This window comes from Gobius niger (genome assembly GCF_951799975.1).
Source record: "Gobius niger genome assembly, chromosome: 4".
In the NCBI taxonomy this organism is placed as follows: Eukaryota; Metazoa; Chordata; class Actinopteri; order Gobiiformes; family Gobiidae; genus Gobius; species Gobius niger.
This window is the reverse complement of record NC_136855.1, coordinates 3,239,414-3,258,718: the sequence shown is the minus strand read 5'-3', so window position 1 is coordinate 3,258,718 and position 19,305 is coordinate 3,239,414. Positions and strand designations below refer to the sequence as shown.

Below are 19,305 nucleotides of genomic sequence, written 5' to 3'. Positions count from 1 at the left end.
TATTTGGTACCGACTGAAAGGCTCCGGTAGGGGGTGGCATCAAAAAACAAAAATGATTTTGTCATTTTGGTACTTTTTATATCCATATATGACCCGCAGCGAGTCTAAAAAAAAGCAACATGAACGTGTGCGCACATAATTAGCCACTTCAGTGCAAATGCAGCTGTATTCTTACAGTATTCTTATAACGTACTAAACTTTTGTAATTATTAGAGATTGCAGAGCCGCGCTCTACATCAAGTCTGAGCCAGGACTAAACCAGGACTTAGTCTTAGACTAAACCAGTTGTAAACCCAAGACTAAACCATGACTGAATGAGGAACTGGAGTTTTTAGGCACATTGAAAAGCATAAGAGAGCAGTGACAACAACAAGGACGTCTGTACCTTTGGCGACTGAGATTCTTTATTTATTTATTGCTTTATTTGGTCGGGAGGGTGCAAATTAATGAACAAGCCACACTGGATTGTAGTCTTGGGATAATTTCCATCCGTCGTCCCACATGCGCACTCTCAAACACACTCTCATTCATCCTGGCCTATTGTACATGTTTTTAGTGGTAGCAGAAACCGGAGTACCCAGACACGGGGCGAACATGCAAACTCCACACAGAAAGGCCCCGTCCAGGTGGGAATCAAACCCAGTGAAGCACGAGCACTAACCTCTGCACTACCGTGTGACTGTTGTTTACGCTGCAGCGAGGGGAATGTCAAAGATTGTTTGTGGAAAAAGGAGCGCTCACTGTGCAAAGATCTTTGACGTGTGAAGTGCTTTCGCTTTGATGTGGATCCTGCAGCTCAGGGCACAATAACGGCCTTTGTCTCTTTGCATCGCTGCTTAAGTGGGAATTTATGGAGTCAGATTTGAAAAAAAAAACTACTCAAATTACTTTTAAACTGAGCTCAAATAAAAAAAATATTATAATACATTTTGGGGGATTTCATAAGATACTATTTTTTTTCCAACATAAAAAAAAAAACAATAAAAAATTAAAAAATTGAGAAACCATATCGGTAAGTTTTTATGTTGTTTTTTTTCCTCCGTCTTTTGCCTTGTTGTTGTTTTTTTTGCATTTGACTCGTGAATTTTTGCTTTTTTTGAAAAGCTGATAGGGAGGTGGGCCTTAGAATAGTTCTCATTGGCTCAAGAGAGTGAGACATGTTTAGCATTTAAAAGTTTTTCTATTTTATTATTGTTTATTTTTATGTTGGAATGAAAATAATACCTTATGAAATCCCCCAAAATATATTAAATATATTTTTTTACTTTGAGCTCCTTTAAAAATAATTTAAATAGTTTTGTCTGATTCCATAGGAATTCTGCTCAAAACATGAAGTTACATGTTTTCTTCCTGTGCGGTTTCATGACATCCTGAACGAAACTTTTTTATACCCATGTTATTTTCATTTAATTAAAATAACATAGATTTTCTAAAATGTACCATTAAGGCACCGGTACCGAAAAGCAGGTATCGTTAAAGTAGTGGTATCGAGAAAAAAGAACGATCGTCAGGCAGGAGATCAGCCTCTGTGTTGGAAAAATGTGCAATCATATAATAAAGTAAAACTGGATTGGAGCAGATAAAGTGGTCGTCAATGACATGGCGTATCGCATAATATCCTTGTCTAAACTTTGGTCATTCAGTCGACTAATTGGTCGAGGACGTCGTGGTCGACTAAATGCAACAGTTAAGATGCTCTCAATGTACATAACACCAGAGGCCTTTTACCTTGGGCTAATATTTCATTATAAAAACAGATATATCAAAGTTTTACAGACAGAGTGACGTTTGGGGGGCCTACAGGGGCCTACATTAGTCCAGGGCCTATCACACGGAGATGTCTGACCCAGAGGACATTTGAGAACAGGGACGATGATGGAGGAAGAACTACTGCTTTATTTGGATTATATGGATGTATCAGTCCTCCAGCAGCAGATGGAGGAGTGAGGGAGCTGGAGTCCGAGACTAAAGGTGAGATGATTGTGACTACACATAAAGTTTTGTGCACCGTACAAATATCCGATACAGAACCGATACCAGTTTTGGCTCTCAATGCCTTCAAAACATAACTTTTACTCACCGAAATCTAAGTGAATATGGGCATGCTGCACATCATTGGAAAGCTAAGAACCAGGGGAACCAGTCGCGTTAGGTTTCATTTATTGATCGCCACGCAAAATCAGCATCAGTATGCTAAAGTTAGCATAAGCTAATCAAGGCTTGGACAGAAACTAACATAGAAATACCTAAAGTAGTCTAATAAAATAAAATTGACCACTGCTGAAGCCAAGTGTTTGTATTTTAGTTAAAAAAATAACTGATGTAACATATTTGTAATGATCAGATCACTTCATGTGAGTTGTTTATATTAATGTAACCTAAAGCCTGTCATATACCCAAGGATATTTAGTGTAGAAAAGTACAGTGATCCTTGTTAAATGTTTATCAGTAGATATAACTGATTATTGATCCTTAATATTATGACAATAAAATATGACTTTACTAGCTGAGGCCCGGCCTTTGGCCACATTTGATATTCTGAGATTATGAGTTATTACAAAGAAATGTCCAGTATAGAGTTCGGGAATGTGACGTCATATCGCTAAGCATTATGGGATTAGCAGCCATTGTAAACTAATGGAGATTTTAAAAGTTATAATACTGGAGTTATTTTTCACATTAAAACACTTGGAGACCACAGTGTGTTAGATGTATTTACCAGCAGTATCTCAGCAGCTAACGGAGTCGTTCCATGGTAAATGTGGACATTCCCGAACTCTATAGTCCCTATAACCCATCACTCAGTATAGCTGTAGACCTGCACTAAGTAGACCAGTGATCCCAACCCATTCCAAAAACTATGGCCACTACAAATGTTTAAAATAATGAATGCTAAAAATAATTTCAAACTGCAATTGGAGTGTGTTATACACCCGTACTCCTTTATATTTGATGATTGCTACTCATGACCCTTTGACCAGACAAAGCTCTGAGCCTCTGCCATCCCAGAACCGCTGTAAGGACTGTGTAGTCTAGTGCAAAGTTACCTACTCCTGCAGGAGTGAGCCCGGTGTCCAGAGCACCAGCAGAATGAGCGACTACGATATGTTCGCTACACTCAGGGAATAGAATTCAAGAGACAGTGGAATATTTATGGATAAATATTAGGGGTTCAGCTCTCACGGTTCGGTTCACGGTGCAGGACCCGTGGTTTGGAGCATCACAGTGCAAGTGCAATGTAAAAAACAATAAGTTTGTTTTGAAATGAAATAGCCTAATGATCGTTGTTAAGACAGTATTTATAACCTTAGAATGAAATTGTCAATGCTTTCAAAGCTGCTTTATAACAAAATGTACCTCTGGGCTCACAATACGTGAAAGCAAAATAGAAAACAAATGGTACAGCAGCAAAGTAAAAAAAAAAGCTACGCAGTGCAGGCCATGCGCTCACTAAGCAATAGTTTCATTTTCACTTTCTGCACACGGAGGCTGAAGCACTCGGAGCAGCGCGTTTGATTTGAAGCTCGTGTTTGAGCAGTTATTGGACCATTTTCTGCGTGTGCTTTTTTTCGGAGACAAAGCTTTGGAGACGGAATATGGCCAGGATTGGATCTTACACTCGTCTGCACCTCTGACATTACGCAGCACTGGATCTATAATGAACCACAGCCTCGGACACTGCAGGAGAAACTTAAAGAGGGGGTATTATGCTTTTTTCAGCCACATAGCACCAGTCTATAGCACACTACAATGATGACGAAACCTTCTGTTGGTCTGTCAATGCAGTAAATTAGAATAACTGCCTTGTATAAAATTGCTCTTTCAAAATGGCCGTAGCAAATGACTTGAAATAGGCCCCTGTCTCTTTAAGACGCCCCCTGACCCTTTCCGACACGCCCCCTCCACAGCTGTCTGTGGCATCACAACACTCCGCTCGTTGTCTCAACAGTATTGAAACTACGATCGGTGCATTTTAATTTTTATTGTTGGAAAGGAGCTACTGTTTATCACTTTGTGAACAATGGCCACACAGGATATTATTTGGAGACGAACCTTCCACACCGGACGCTTGGAAGGGGCCTGAAAAATAACTGCTGTTTGGAGGCTATCTCGTCACTCTTTGTAACTGCCATGCCCTATGGATCTCTAACTATACCCCCATGGACGACACCAGGATCTGCAGGAGCCCATACGATTCAAAAGACGGACATTATCTGTGCAGGTGGACAATGGTTTTTCGAGGTTACCCCGTTAGCTTGTTATAATCGACTACAGCTCATTGTTGATGAAAAGTCTGCAATAAACCACAAATGTGTAAAGCCAGGCTCATTGTGTGATCATCGTAAAGGCTGCTTCAAGTAGTTGCCTGCTTTATTGACGTTATTTGTGCATAATATGCTGCCTGTTTTCAATGAATGTTGTGAAGGTGAAGGTTGTTAGCTTGTCGCGGCTAATAGTGCCTTAGCTCCAGGAGAAACCACTCGGCTACGACTCACTGTAGATGAAATGTGAGCAATAAACTACACAATCAACAAGCCCGGCTCCGTGTGTGATCATCATAAAGGCTGCTTCAAGCAGTTGCCTGTTTTAGTGACGTTTTCAATGCATAATATGCTGCTTGTATTCAGTGAATTTTCTCGTTAGCTTGTCGCGGCTAGCTTGTTAGCTCCGGGAGAAAGCCACTCGGCTATGACCCATTGTAGATGAAATGTGAGCAATAAACTTCCAAATCAACAAGCCTGGCTCCGTGTGTGATCATTGTTAAACGGTTCTTTATGTGTGTGGTGGTTTTATTGACTTTATGTGTGCATATTTCTCGTTTTCACGTGATGACTCGAGGTTTAGCTTAGCATTAGCTTTCTCTGGAGGCTCTGTGCATCATCAAGGCCCAGCGCAGAACCAGACACTGAAATAAGTGTTCTTGTCACCGGTTTAAATCCTGGGTGTTTCGGTAACAGAAACACTGATGTGTGTCTTTGTAAAAGTCTGCTGTGGCTCCGGTTCACAACACATGAAGCTAAACCTCCATGATGACTCTGTTTACATCTTAGGGCTAGACACTGCGGGGAGGGGGTTCTGCTGAGGAGCAGTGGTTGGTTACTCGGCTGGTGACGAAAGGTCGGAGGCGTATCCTGGAGGTCGAGGCGTTCCCTGAAGGAATCAGGCGTTTTATCCCTAAAATGGCTGCCATCAGAGTTTTTACAGATTACTCGAAAATACGTGAATGTGCCAAGGCAACACTTCAGGCATGGTTTTAATGAGGGAATGACTTAATAACATGATGTAAAGCTTGAAAAAGTCGATTTTGCATAATACCCCCTCTTTAAACAAAGACACACAGATGTCATGGAGGATGAAACTGTCCCGGTGCGGAGCGTCTACAGCTGCAGTTTAGGGTGAGTGTAGTAATGCACCGCAGTCCATATGGACCCGTGGACCCAATGCCCACGGGCGGAGGGACCGACACGTGGGGGCCGCCCGCGGAATTGTGGGAAATAAACATGGTGCCGCCCTTATGGAGCTTAAGCCCCGCCCTACTCGTGATTGCGTTTTATATGATAGATTGATCTTAAAATGGAGAAAAGAGTCAATTACATTTTTCACTCGGAGAGTGCAAAAAAGCTGGATCTCTACTTATGAGTGCAGTTTGGGTCAGAAAAGTTGTAGTTTTGTCAGAGCCGTGCCACGCCCCCTTTTAGTCGACTAATCACTGGTCAGAGCATGTTTTTGGTCGACCAAGAAAATCTTGGTCATTAACAGCCCTACAAAATACACACTCCAAAGTTTGGAGTCACCCAATCTACTTCTATAGCTTCTCTCAGCAGGACAACAGTTTTCAGCAGTGCTAGCATCATTGCACAAGTGTTTTCTAATCATCAATGAGCCTCTAACACGATTAGCTAACACAATGTACCATTAGAACCTCTGCACACCTATGTAGGTATTCCATTAAAAATCACCCGTTTCCAGCTAACATTAAAAATGTCTAGACTGTATTTCTGATTAATTTAATGTTTTTCTCATTGAAAATGAGATTCCATCAGGAATCACTCTAACACTAAACAAATCCCTAGTAAGTACTGACTTGTTCAAAACTAAAGTATTGAACTGAATAGAGGGCACTCAGGAGTTGAACCAATAACCTCCTCACAGAGAGGCAGGAGTAGGATAACCACTCTGCCACAGTCCTGCTCCTGAGGCGGCTGAGGCGGAGGTGGAATGTGCACATACCACAGAGAAGAATGCAGCCAGTCAGACTTAACCCTTCGCACACAGCAGAATGTAGGTCAGGGCTAAACCAGGACTAAAACAGTTAGTCCTAGTCTAGGCCTGGCTTAGTCCTGGTTCATAAGGAAGTATTTTCCACATTTTCCATGTATATGTGAGGTGTCTGTGGGGGTTCCCAATACTGTGGCCCTGGGGCAGACCCCGGTTCGGTCCCAGGTCTCAGGATCCTGGGACAGCTCTGCGTCCGGACTTGGGTCTAAAGGCGGGAGGGAAAAACTGATGATGCCATGGTTCAAGTATGAGGCCACGCCCCCCCCCCCCCCACCTCCGACAGACAGGAAGTGACACGGGCCGACAGGAAGCAGCAGGACGTGCTCCAGACACAAGAAAAAGAGGAGGGAGTTCACTCGGACTACTATTACAGCAAATACTACTACTGTTACTGCAAATACCCCCAGTACACACCTCGCACAGTACTGCAGAGCAAAGTGGACACGTTCACACTGAAGCCCTGTCTCTTTTCTCAAGTTACTCAGTAAAATACCAGAGCTGTTCGTCACATGGAGCGAACACTGGGTTTATACAGGCAGAAGCTTTTTAATGCCAAAACACTATATTTCAATGGCATGAATGCAGAAAAAAAAGTCTATACCAATTTTAATACTGTGGCAAAAAAATAAAATCCCCTTTTAAATATATACACTGTATTTGCTGTAGGAAACATTTGTCTCTTTTTCCATCTACACGGCTTTATCTACATTACAGAACACTCAACAATATACAGTAATTGTTGATGTGGTTTTATCATGTTATTCAAAAATCCTTGTAAAAAGGTCTAATTTGTTCTCTCTAATTATATACTTTGCATCTTCACCTGCAATATTCATAGTCAAATACTAAAACTATACAGTAACAGTTACTGCTGTCGCATTTGTGCATAACAGTGCAAAGCACCAAACAATGCTAAATCTGGCCGTTAAAATTAATCCTAATATATCCATGAGTCCAGTGCAGAGAAAAATGGCTTAATATCTAATGCTAACATGTAAACGAATGGGAGCCGCTATGCTAAGATAAGCCATAGGAATTAATGGGCCGCAAAGCTTAGCCACAGTCGCAAATTCTGCTTTTTCATAAAAACACCTTTACAGTGTGACTTTTGGGCGCAGCGGCAGATACCTTTCTGAATGTGCTCTGGCACAAAGGAGGAATCCATTTTTTGACAAGCCTATACAGGTGTTGGTACAGGTGTGTGGGTGTTGGTACAGGTGTGTGGGTGTTGGTACAGGTGTGAGGTACAGGTGTGTGGGTGTTGGTACAGGTTTTGTACAGGTGTGTGGGTGTTGGTACAGGTGTGTGGGTGTTGGTACAGGTGTGTGGGTGTTGGTACAGGTGTGTGGGTGTTGTACAGGTGTGTGGGTGGGGTACAGGCCTATGGGTGAGGTGTGCAGTGGTGGTACAGGTGTGTGGGTGTTGGTACAGGTGTGTGGGTGTTGGTACAGGTGTGTGGGTGTTGTACAGGTATGTGACCGTGGTACAGGTGTGTGGGTATTGTACAGGTGTGTGGGTGGGGTACAGGCCTGTGGGTGAGGTGTGCAGTGGTGGTACAGGTGTGTGGGTGTTGGTACAGGTATGTGACCATGGTACAGGTGTGTGGGTGGAGTACAGGTGTGTGGGTCTTGTATAGGTGTGTGGCCGTGGTACCGGTGTGTGGGTGTTGTACAGGTGCGTTGGTGGAGTACAGGTGTGTGGGTGTTGTACAGGTGCGTTGGTGGAGTACAGGTGTGTGGGTGGAGTACAGGTGTGTGGCCGTGGTACCGGTGTGTGGGTGGAGTACAAGTGTGTGGGTCTTGTATAGGTGTGTGGCCGTGGTACCGGTGTGTGGGTGTTGTACAGGTGCGTTGGTGGAGTACAGGTGTGTGGGTGTTGTACAGTTGTGTGGGTGGGGTACAGGTGTGTGGGTGGGGTGTGTAGTTGTGGTACAGGTGTGTGGGTGTGGTACAGTTGTGTGGGGCATGGTACAGGTGTGTGGGCGTGTTTGGGAGTGTTACCTGGGTCGTTGGCATCGGCCTCCGCTGCGATGAGCTCGTTGCACTCGGACAGAGAGTGCTCCAGACACAGCTGCAAGAACCGAGCCTGAGTTCGGCTCACCCTCTTCAGCAGCGACAACAGCGCCACCGTCTGTTCACACTCGTTCCAGCCTTTGAACCAACCGGCCAGCACTGACACCTGGTCCCGAAACATCATGGTCTGCTTCACCCGTCCCCAATATCACAAAACGTACAAAAAAAACTCACACAGCGTTTTAAAGAAAAACACTGAAACGATCCCAAAATGTCCGACAAAACGGCTCAAAAATATCCACAAGGAAATGGAGGATCCAATGAATTCAGGTGTAAAAAAATCCCTTTGCTGTGTGTTTAAAAGAGATCACTGCAGACAGAAAGTGCAGTTATACAATCTGGCGGGAAATTTATTATCCAAGACTTTTTGACAGAGGAAAAAAAACCTCCAAAAATAATGCTCACAATAGAAAAAAAACTGTATAAAAATATATATTTGTAAGAAAAAAAGAAAAAAAAAAAATCCCCGAAACAACAGCAAAAAATTTAGCTTCAAAAATGCTTAAAAGATGCACAACTCCACAAGAGTCAAAAACAAGAAAAACTCCAAATGTTTTCAAAAATATGTCAAAGCACAAGCAGAAAATGATCCAGCCTTTTCTGATTTTAAAGCTCAATTACACAAACTCTTTCCCGACAGAACTCTCAGACTTTGGAACTAAAGCCGTTAACACTTAAAAAATGCGTAAAAATGTGGGTTCAAAATTTGGCACAAAATGACAACGAAAAGTAAAGTGCACAGAAATCCTAAAGTTGAGGCGGAGGTTCAGGCGTGAGGTCAAACGTCAGAGCAGAGGGAGGTTTTCCATGGCACGTCATCAGTCCTCCTGCAACACCAGAGCAACAGTTAGAACCAGGGACATGCATATGTGACGCAGACTGACCACCGAGCCTTCCTGCACAGCGCATGTTCCCCAAGTCTCTCCATTATCTATTTCTTTAACTTTAAAGTTGTGTCGGAAACTAAAGATGTCAATCTTTCAAACAGACCCTCCCTGATCCTCCAGTAGAACTATTTTGCATATGATTAATGACTACAAATGTTCTGATTTTTTTTTTTTTTTTAAACATCATCACAATAAAATCTCCAAAGTGTGTCCAAATAGCCTGTTATAGCCAAGAATCTACAAAATATCTATGAAGGTTAAAGAAATTTCAGAAAAGGCTTTGTCTTCATGCGTGCTACCTGATACCTGATCATATTGAAATTAATCATTTCATTCACTGACTTTTAAATTGAGTTGTTTTTTGCTTTGTTTAAGCCCAATCTTGCTCCCAACTGCTCAGGTTAGGCCCATCACAAAAAAAATGACTTTATCCACATATCGCTTAATAACAGATATAACACATTTTTGGGCTGAGTACCATCAGTACATTTAGGTGCACTTTCTTGTGTCTTTTACAGTATATTACTTTCAGTGAAGCAAAATGTAAATAGTGTTTCATTGTGCCTCATTTTTTAAGTCAGCAGCAAAGTCAAGGATGGACTGAATGAATAATGCACAAGAGTAACATTTGTAAGTTTTTTGATTATTTTGTGATAGAATTTGTTCTAAATTTTATTATTGGGACGGGTTGAGTTCAGGTACCAGTAGGTATGGGTACCGTCTGTTACACAATACCAGTATGGTATTGAGATTTCTTTTTAGGTGCTACTGGTATCAAAATTAAAAGTATCGTAAAAAAAATAATGATATCTTTAGGTGGTTCATGGTTCTAGATGGCAATTTTTTTGTATGGGTATTCACAAAAGTATAATTCGGTTCAGGTATCGTAAACCAAGTATCATTAAAGTATGGTATGAAAAAAATGAACAGTACCCAGGCCTAGGTATCGTGTCACGAACCGGTTCAGGTACCGGTGCTATGAACTAGGGCTGATATATTGTTATCTTATCGATATTGAGATATGAACATTCACAATATTAATATCGAAAAAGCAACGATATATCGTTATTGTTTTGATGAAACTGCACTCTTTGGTTTTCACCTAACCGATAGTTATATGGATATCGAGACATCTGGCATGAATATCGAGAAATTTTGTCAATATCGTTCAGCCCTACTATGAACCAGTTCAGGTCCCGGTGTCTTGAACCAGTTCAGGTACCGGTGTCATAAACCAGTTCAGGCACCGGTGTCATGAACCAGTTCAGGTACCGGTGTCGTACACCAGTTCAGGTACCGGTGTCATGAACCAGTTCAGGTACCGGTGTCGTACACCAGTTCAGGCACCGGTGTCATGAACCAGTTCAGGTACCGGTGTCATGAACCAGTTCAGGTACCGGTGTCATGAACCAGTCCTACCGGTGTCATGAACCAGTTCAGGTACCGGTGTCGTACACCAGTTCAGGTACCGGTGTCATGAACCAGTTCAGGTACCGGTGTCATGAACCAGTTCAGGTACCGGTGTCATGAACCAGTTCAGGCACCGGTGTCAAGAACCAGTTCAGGTACCGGTGTCGTGAACCAGTTCAGGTACCGGTGTCGTACACCAGTTCAGGAACTGGTGTCATGAACCAGTTCAGGTACCGGTGTCGTACACCAGTTCAGGAACTGGTGTCATGAACCAGTTCAGGTACCGGTGTCGTACACCAGTTCAGGTACCGGTGTCATGAACCAGTTCAGGTACCGGTGTCATGAACCAGTTCAGGTACCGCTGTCGTACACCAGTTCAGGTACCGGTGTCATGAACCAGTTCAGGTACCGGTGTCATGAACCAGTTCAGGTGCCAGTGTCGTATACCAGTTCAGGTACCGGTGTCATGAACCAGTACAGGTACCAGTGTCGTACACCAGTTCAGGTACCGGTGTCATACACCAGTTCAGGTACCGGTGTTGTAGACCAAAAAGTACTGGTACCGGAATTAAATGGAAAGGTTCCCAGCCCTCGATCTGGCCAGTCCAATCCTGTGTGTATTCCTGTGCCTGTAACTGTGGCATTCACCGCTGAGACCAAAATAAAAAGCCACAGTACCGCTCTAAAAATACTATGGGACTACTGCAGAAAAAACACTACAGACTCACAGTACTCTCAACACTACAGATCAACTACTACTATTACTACTGATTGAAGAATAATCAAGTAAAGTACTAATCTAGCAGTAGTAAAAGTGGTACTTCTGCTAGTAAAACTTGAGTAATCTGGCACAGTTCTGCCACAGTTGTATTCTCACTCAGAGAAACCAACTCATTTTGGACACATAGAACCATTGAAAACCATGAATAGGCTGCAAATTAAATAAAGTTCAAGTTGGGGGCGGGGTGGAGGGGAGAAACAAACAGACTCCTCAGTCCTGGCTCAGTCCTGGTCCAGTCCTGGTCCAGTCCTGGTCCAGTCTGGAGCGGGACCCTCCCTGTCTGTCCTTCCCGGAATGTGAAACTGCTGCTCCCCGTAAAAGCGGCTCCTTTAGCGGCTGAAGCTGCAGCTGCCCCCCCGGGGTCTGACCCTCCGCACTCGGACAGTTTAGCTCCAGAAAAATAATTATTTCGATTCAACTTTATTCCAAACTCGTGGGCCATGTATGTGAAAAAAAATGGACAAACAATTACATAGGCGTTTTAAAAAGGCAATCACACTAGTGTATCCACAGGTTGGACTGGGAACGTGTCGCACCCTATTCTGGGAGACGCTGAATATATCACTGACGGACTTGTTTAGTCTTAACTTTCCGATTTTACGCCAAACTTTGTCCGTAGAGCGGCTCGTGTCGGGGGCGTCTGACACTCGGGGGCGAAAACACAAACTGTGTCGAAGTTAAAGTTTAGTTTGAGAAAGTTTCGCAGCGTAAACGCACAGCGGCCTCACCTCCAGTGTCTCTGCGGGGAACAGGCTCATGTCTGTGGGTAGAAGGGCCCCGTAGCTACCCGGCCTGGGCCTGGGCTCCTCCTGAAGCTCCATCTGTGACCGACTTTCCCTCACAGTCTCCCCCAGCAGACCCCTCCCGAGGCCCGGCCACACACACGTCCATGCGAGCCGCTGAGGACGGACACATCCGCCCGGCCCTTCACAATAAAACTCTGGATCAGGTATCCTGAGATCTAACATTAACCCCCACCTGAACCGAGCGCGTTTTCTCCAGTTTGGCTTTACCCAAATATAAAAGCTTCTTGAACAAAGTGTCAGAAAAGCAACTATTTTCTTTACATTTAAATAAAAAGTGATAAAAAAAAAAAAGGTGACAAAAATGTGACAGAAAAGCCACAAAAGAGTAACAGAAAAGTGACAAAAATGCAGCAACAACGCAAGGAAAATGATCCATTTAGATAGATTTGGGTAAAGCTGAACTGGAGAAAAGGCACTTGGTTAAGGTGGAGGTTAAAGTGTTGAGGTTAAATTTCCCTATAAAACCTTCCCTATGAATGCTGCAAATGTAAAGTTAGGAATGAGTTTTGGCCACAACAACAAAAATAATTTACTGCCTCCGCTTTTCAGCGTTTCTAATTTCAAAACTCAGGGAACAGTTAAATAGTAAATAGAGGTATCTCATATACAATGACTACAAAAGGATGAGGATGTTACTTTACAGTAGTGTTGTACAGTCTGACAGCAGTGAGGATGTTACTTTCCAGTAGTGTTGTACAGTCTGACAGCAGTGAGGATGTTACTTTACAGTAGTGTTGTACAGTCTGACAGCAGTGAGGATGTTACTTTACAGTAGTGTTGTATAGTCTGACAGTAGTGAGGATGTTACTTTACAGTAGTGTTGTACAGCAGTGAGGATGTTACTTTACAGTAGTGTTGTACAGTCTGACAGCAGAGACGATGTTACTTTACAGTAGTGTTGTACAGTCTGACAGCAGTGAGGATGTTACTTTACAGTAGTGTTGTACAGTCTGACAGCAGTGAGGATGTTACTTTACAGTAGTGTTGTACAGTCTGACAGCAGTGAGGATGTTACTTTACAGTAGTGTTGTACAGTCTGACAGTAGTGAGGATGTTACTTTACAGTAGTGTTGTACAGCAGTGAGGATGTTACTTTACAGTAGTGTTGTACAGTCTGACAGCAGAGACGATGTTACTTTACAGTGTTGTTGTACAGGCTGACAGCAGTGAGGATGTTACTTTACAGTAGTGTTGTACAGTCTGACAGCAGTGAGGATGTTACTTTACAGTAGTGTTGTACAGTCTGACGGCAGTGAGGATGTTGCTTTACAGTAGCGTTGTTACTTTACAGTGAGGATGTTACTTTACAGTAGCGTTGTACAGTCTGATAGCAGTGAGGATGTTACTTTACAGTAGTGTTGTACAGTCTGACAGCAGTGAGGATGTTACTTTACAGTAGCGTTGTACAGTCTGACAGCGGTGAGGATGTTACTTTACAGTAGTGTTGTACAGTCTGACAGCAGTGAGGATGTTACTTTACAGTAGTGTTGTACAGGCTGACAGCAGTGAGGATGTTACTTTACAGTAGTGTTGTACAGTCTGACGGCAGTGAGGATGTTACTTTACAGTAGTGTTGTACAGCAGTGAGGATGTTACTTTACAGTAGTGTTATACAGTCTGACAGCAGTGAGGATGTTACTTTACAGTAGCGTTGTACAGTCTGATAGCAGTGAGGATGTTACTTTACAGTAGTGTTGTACAGTCTGACAGCAGTGAGGATGTTACTTTACAGTAGTGTTGTACAGCAGTGAGGATGTTACTTTACAGTAGCGTTGTACAGTCTGACAGCAGTGAGGATGTTACTTTACAGTAGTGTTGTACAGTCTGACAGCAGTGAGGATGTTACTTTACAGTAGCGTTGTACAGTCTGACAGCAGTGAGGATGTTACTTTACAGTAGCGTTGTACAGTCTGACAGCAGTGGGGATCTTACTTTACAGTAGTGTTGTACAGTCTGACAGCAGTGAGCATGTTACTTTACAGTAGTGTTGTACAGTCTGACAGCAGTGAGGATGTTACTTTACAGTAGTGTTGTATAGTCTGACAGTAGTGAGGATGTTACTTTACAGTAGTGTTGTACAGCAGTGAGGATGTTACTTTACAGTAGTGTTATACAGTCTGACAGCAGTGAGGATGTTACTTTACAGTAGCGTTGTACAGTCTGACAGCGGTGAGGATGTTACTTTACAGTAGTGTTGTACAGTCTGACAGCAGTGAGGATGTTACTTTACAGTAGTGTTGTACAGGCTGACACCAGTGAGGATGTTACTTTACAGTAGTGTTGTACAGTCTGACGGCAGTGAGGATGTTACTTTACAGTAGTGTTATACAGTCTGACAGCAGTGAGGATGTTACTTTACAGTAGCGTTGTACAGTCTGACAGCAGTGAGGATGTTACTTTACAGTAGTGTTGTACAGGCTGACACCAGTGAGGATGTTACTTTACAGTAGTGTTGTACAGTCTGACGGCAGTGAGGATGTTACTTTACAGTAGTGTTATACAGTCTGACAGCAGTGAGGATGTTACTTTACAGTAGTGTTATACAGTCTGACAGCAGTGAGGATGTTACTTTACAGTAGCGTTGTACAGTCTGATAGCAGTGAGGATGTTACTTTACAGTAGTGTTGTACAGTCTGACAGCAGTGAGGATGTTACTTTACAGTAGTGTTGTACAGCAGTGAGGATGTTACTTTACAGTAGCGTTGTACAGTCTGACAGCAGTGAGGATGTTACTTTACAGTAGTGTTGTACAGTCTGACAGCAGTGAGGATGTTACTTTACAGTAGTGTTGTACAGTCTGACAGCAGTGAGGATGTTACTTTACAGTAGTGTTGTACAGTCTGACAGCAGTGAGGATGTTACTTTACAGTAGTGTTGTACAGTCTGACAGCAGTGAGGATGTTACTTTACAGTAGTGTTGTACAGTCTGACAGCAGTGAGGATGTTACTTTACAGTAGTGTTGTATAGTCTGACAGTAGTGAGGATGTTACTTTACAGTAGTGTTGTACAGTCTGATAGCAGTGAGGATGTTACTTTACAGTAGTGTTGTAGAGTCTGACAGCAGAGACGATGTTACTTTACAGTAGTGTTGTACAGTCTGACAGCAGTGAGGATGTTACTTTACAGTAGTGTTGTACAGTCTGACAGCAGTGAGGATGTTACTTTACAGTAGTGTTGTACAGTCTGACAGCAGTGAGGATGTTACTCTACAGTAGTGTTGTACAGCAGTGAGGATGTTACTTTACAGTAGTGTTGTACAGTCTGACAGCAGTGAGGATGTCATTTTACAGTAGTGTTGTACAACAGTGAGGATGTTACTTTACAGTAGTGTTGTACAGTCTGACAGCAGTGAGGATGTTACTTTACAGTAGTGTTGTACAGACTGACAGCAGTGAGGATGTTACTTTACAGTAGTGTTGTACAGTCTGACAGCAGTGAGGATGTTACTTTACAGTAGTGTTGTACAGTCTGACAGCAGTGAGGATGTTACTTTACAGTAGTGTTGTACAGTCTTACAGCAGTGAGGATGTTATTTTACAGTAGCGTTGTACAGTCTGACAGCAGTGAGGATGTTACTTTACAGTAGTCTGACAGCAGTGAGGATGTTACTTTACAGTAGTGTTGTACAGTCTGACAGCAGTGAGGATGTTACTTTACAGTAGTGTTGTACAGTCTGACAGCAGTGAGGATGTTACTTTACAGTAGTGTTGTACAGTCTGACAGCAGTGAGGATGTTACTTTACAGTAGTGTTGTACAGTTTGACAGCAGTGAGGATGTTACTTTACAGTAGTGTTGTACAGTCTGACAGTGTTTCATCTTTTTTTTGCCATGTTTTTGATGTTTTTTGTTCCTTTTGTAATGTGTTTTCGTCACGTTTTTTGTCACTCTTTTGTGACTGTACAACACTGCAAAAATGTAATGTAAATGCAGCGACAATGAAACAAAAATGTTCTGATCAGTTTTGTGGGCCTTAGCTTTCAAATGAGGCATTACTCTGACATATATGCTGCAAGCTGTCAGGGGAGAAGCTTTTAGATTTGGGTAAAGCCGAACTGGACAAAATGCATTTGTTTAGAGTGGGGGGTTTAATTGGTAAGAAACATGTTTTTTCAAATATATTGAAAATATTAATTTTAACTGCACAGAGGTCGATGATAAATTCAAAGGAGGATAAAATAAAATAAAAAATGTGATCTTAAATTATATTTGTCTTATCATGGGGCTTTGTTCTATATTATTTTGGCTTAACTGCATTGTTCATTTGAAGATATTTTTCAGCAGAGGCAGGTAATACTTATTAGTATTATTATTATCCTTTAGTTATATTTACTTAAGTACATGTACTTGAGTAAGAATTTATACTGCAGTACTGTTTACTTCTACTTGAGTCAATTTATTACATTTCTTATTTGAGTGAGTGCTTTTTCCACTGTGAGCAAATAGTTAAGCAGCAAATGCTTCATTTTGATCTAAAGTAGATGTGGTTCGTCTCGTGCTCCTTGTTCTTTACAGTCATTTACTCTTTATGACATTTTCTTTGAATTTTCTTTGTAAATATCACGTTTCCCACTGGATTCAGTTTTGTTTCACACTATTGATGGCGTCATTGAATATCAATCAGACTTTTCCCTCTCTCTTTACTTGAGTAAAATGATTTAAAAGTAACGTTTCTCTTGCTTTAGTAAATATTTTGGCGGACCACCTCTGATTTGCAGTACTATAGTTGGATTCCTGCTGCTGCTGAGTCAGATGCCCTTCCTGGCGGACCGTGAGGAGACTGAAACCTCAGATAACCCCCGTCCCTTCCCCGGGCTTTTACTTTGAAAAGGCCCCGCGCGGTGCGTTTCCGGTGTGCGCGCGTGCAGCTCGCCTCGTGCACGCGCTAATCATTCCCATCACCATTACGTCATTACGGCTGGCAGCGAGCACGCGCCCAAAATACTCCCGAAATAAATTCTCCCGAAATAAATAGGCTACTCCTACTCTGTGTACTCTGGGTAGTACTCAGTGTACTGTGTACTCTGTGTCGTACTCCGTGTACTCTGTGTACTCCAGATAAAATTATGGACCTGTTTGAGCTCGGGACTACAACAGCTAAACTCTTGACTCAAAGCCCTCCTTTTTCAGAGTTTCGACCAGTAATGTGCTGTGAGTTAGCGCCATCTGCTGGTTATTATCCGCAGCTGCAGCTCTGGCCTGGTTTCGGTTCATATCGCTGACATTATGAAACTGAAACTTACAGGACAAGCAGTCAATTCGTTTTATTAAGTTAATATACTTTATCAATCCCCGTGGGGAAAAGTGTTCTCTGCTTTTGACCCATCCTCAACAGCACTGAGGCGACCTGGAGGAGCCAGTGTCGGGGACCCATTATACATGATACATTATACATGATACATTATACATGATACATTATACATGATACATTATACATGATACATGATACATGATACATGATACATTGTACATCATACATTATACATGATTCATTATACATGATACATTATACATTATACATGATACATTATACATTATACATGATACATTATACATCATACATGATTCATTATACATCATACATCCTACATGATACATCATACATCATACTTTATACATTATACATTATACATCATACATTATACATGATACATGATACATTATACATCATACATTATACATGATACATTATACATGATACATTATACATCATACATTATACATGATGCATTATACATCATACATTATACATCATACATTATACATGATACATCATACATCATACATTATACATCATACATTATACATGATACATCATACATCATACATTATACATCATACATTATACATGATGCATTATACATGATACATTATACATCATACATCATACATTATACATGATACATCATACATTATACATTATACATTATACATCATACATTATACATGATACATTATACATCATACATTATACATCATACATTATACATGATGCATTATACATCATACATTATACATTATACATCATACATTATACATCATACATTATACATCATACATTATACATCATACATCATACATTATACATCATACATGATACATTATACATTATATATCATACATTATACATCATACATTATACATCATACATTATACATTATACATCATACAGTATACATTATACATTATACATTATACATCATACATTATACATTATACATCATACATTATACATCATACATTATACATTATACATTATACATTATACATCATACATTATACACCATACATTATACATTATACATTATACATCATACATTATACATTATACATTATACATCATACATTATACATTATACATCATACATTATACATTATACATTATACATCATACATTATACATCATACATTATACATTATACATTAGAGACATAACGTTGGAGACCGAATATGGCCAGGATGGGATCTTACGCATTTGTGTGCGCTCTGACATGACGCAGCACTGGATCTATAATGAACCACAGCCTCGGTCACTGCAGGAGAGACGTAAACAAAGACACGCAGATGTGTTTTGGAGGAGGTAACTGTACCTGTGCGGAGCGTCTACAGCTGCAGTTTAGCGGTGAGTGACGATGACACACATCGCCCTGTTTGCATGCGCGCACACAGGCACGGCAGTCAGATCTCGTGCACTCGCGTTGTTGTGACGGCGGGTTGTCCTCGGCCAGCAGCACCGCGGTCCATATGGACCCGTGTCCAATGGCCGCGGATTTTTGGGAAATGAACATGGCAAGTCTTATATAGCGCTTTTACAGACGCTCGTCGGTGTACAATCGGTTGCAGTATTCATTCAGTCCACTGCGCACCTCAGCCCCCACCACCAACCACGCACACAGTCACTACTGTCGCCAGGCTTCCTGGTGTTCCCCAACGGTCTCCCATCCCAGTTCTAACCAGGCCCGTCCCTGCTTAGCTTCAAAGTCGGTATGGGAAATAAACATGGCGGCGCCCAGGCGTCGGCCATTGAGATAGCGTTTTCTATTATAGATACATCATACATTATACATTATA

General features: G+C 41.8%; 1 protein-coding gene across 2 annotated transcripts in view; it reads right to left on the bottom strand.

Moving 5' to 3' along the window:
- The window catches only part of samd4a (sterile alpha motif domain containing 4A), a 32,011-nt gene extending 23,319 nt beyond the window's left edge, over positions 1 to 8,692 (bottom strand). For both annotated transcript variants that reach the window (XM_079555109.1, XM_079555110.1), the window contains exon 1: positions 8,280 to 8,692. In XM_079555109.1, coding sequence (XP_079411235.1) covers positions 8,280 to 8,475 — 196 coding nt within the window. In that variant the 5' untranslated portion in view covers positions 8,476 to 8,692. The remainder of the gene's footprint in view (positions 1 to 8,279) is intronic.
- Between the last annotated feature and the right edge of the window lie 10,613 nt (positions 8,693 to 19,305).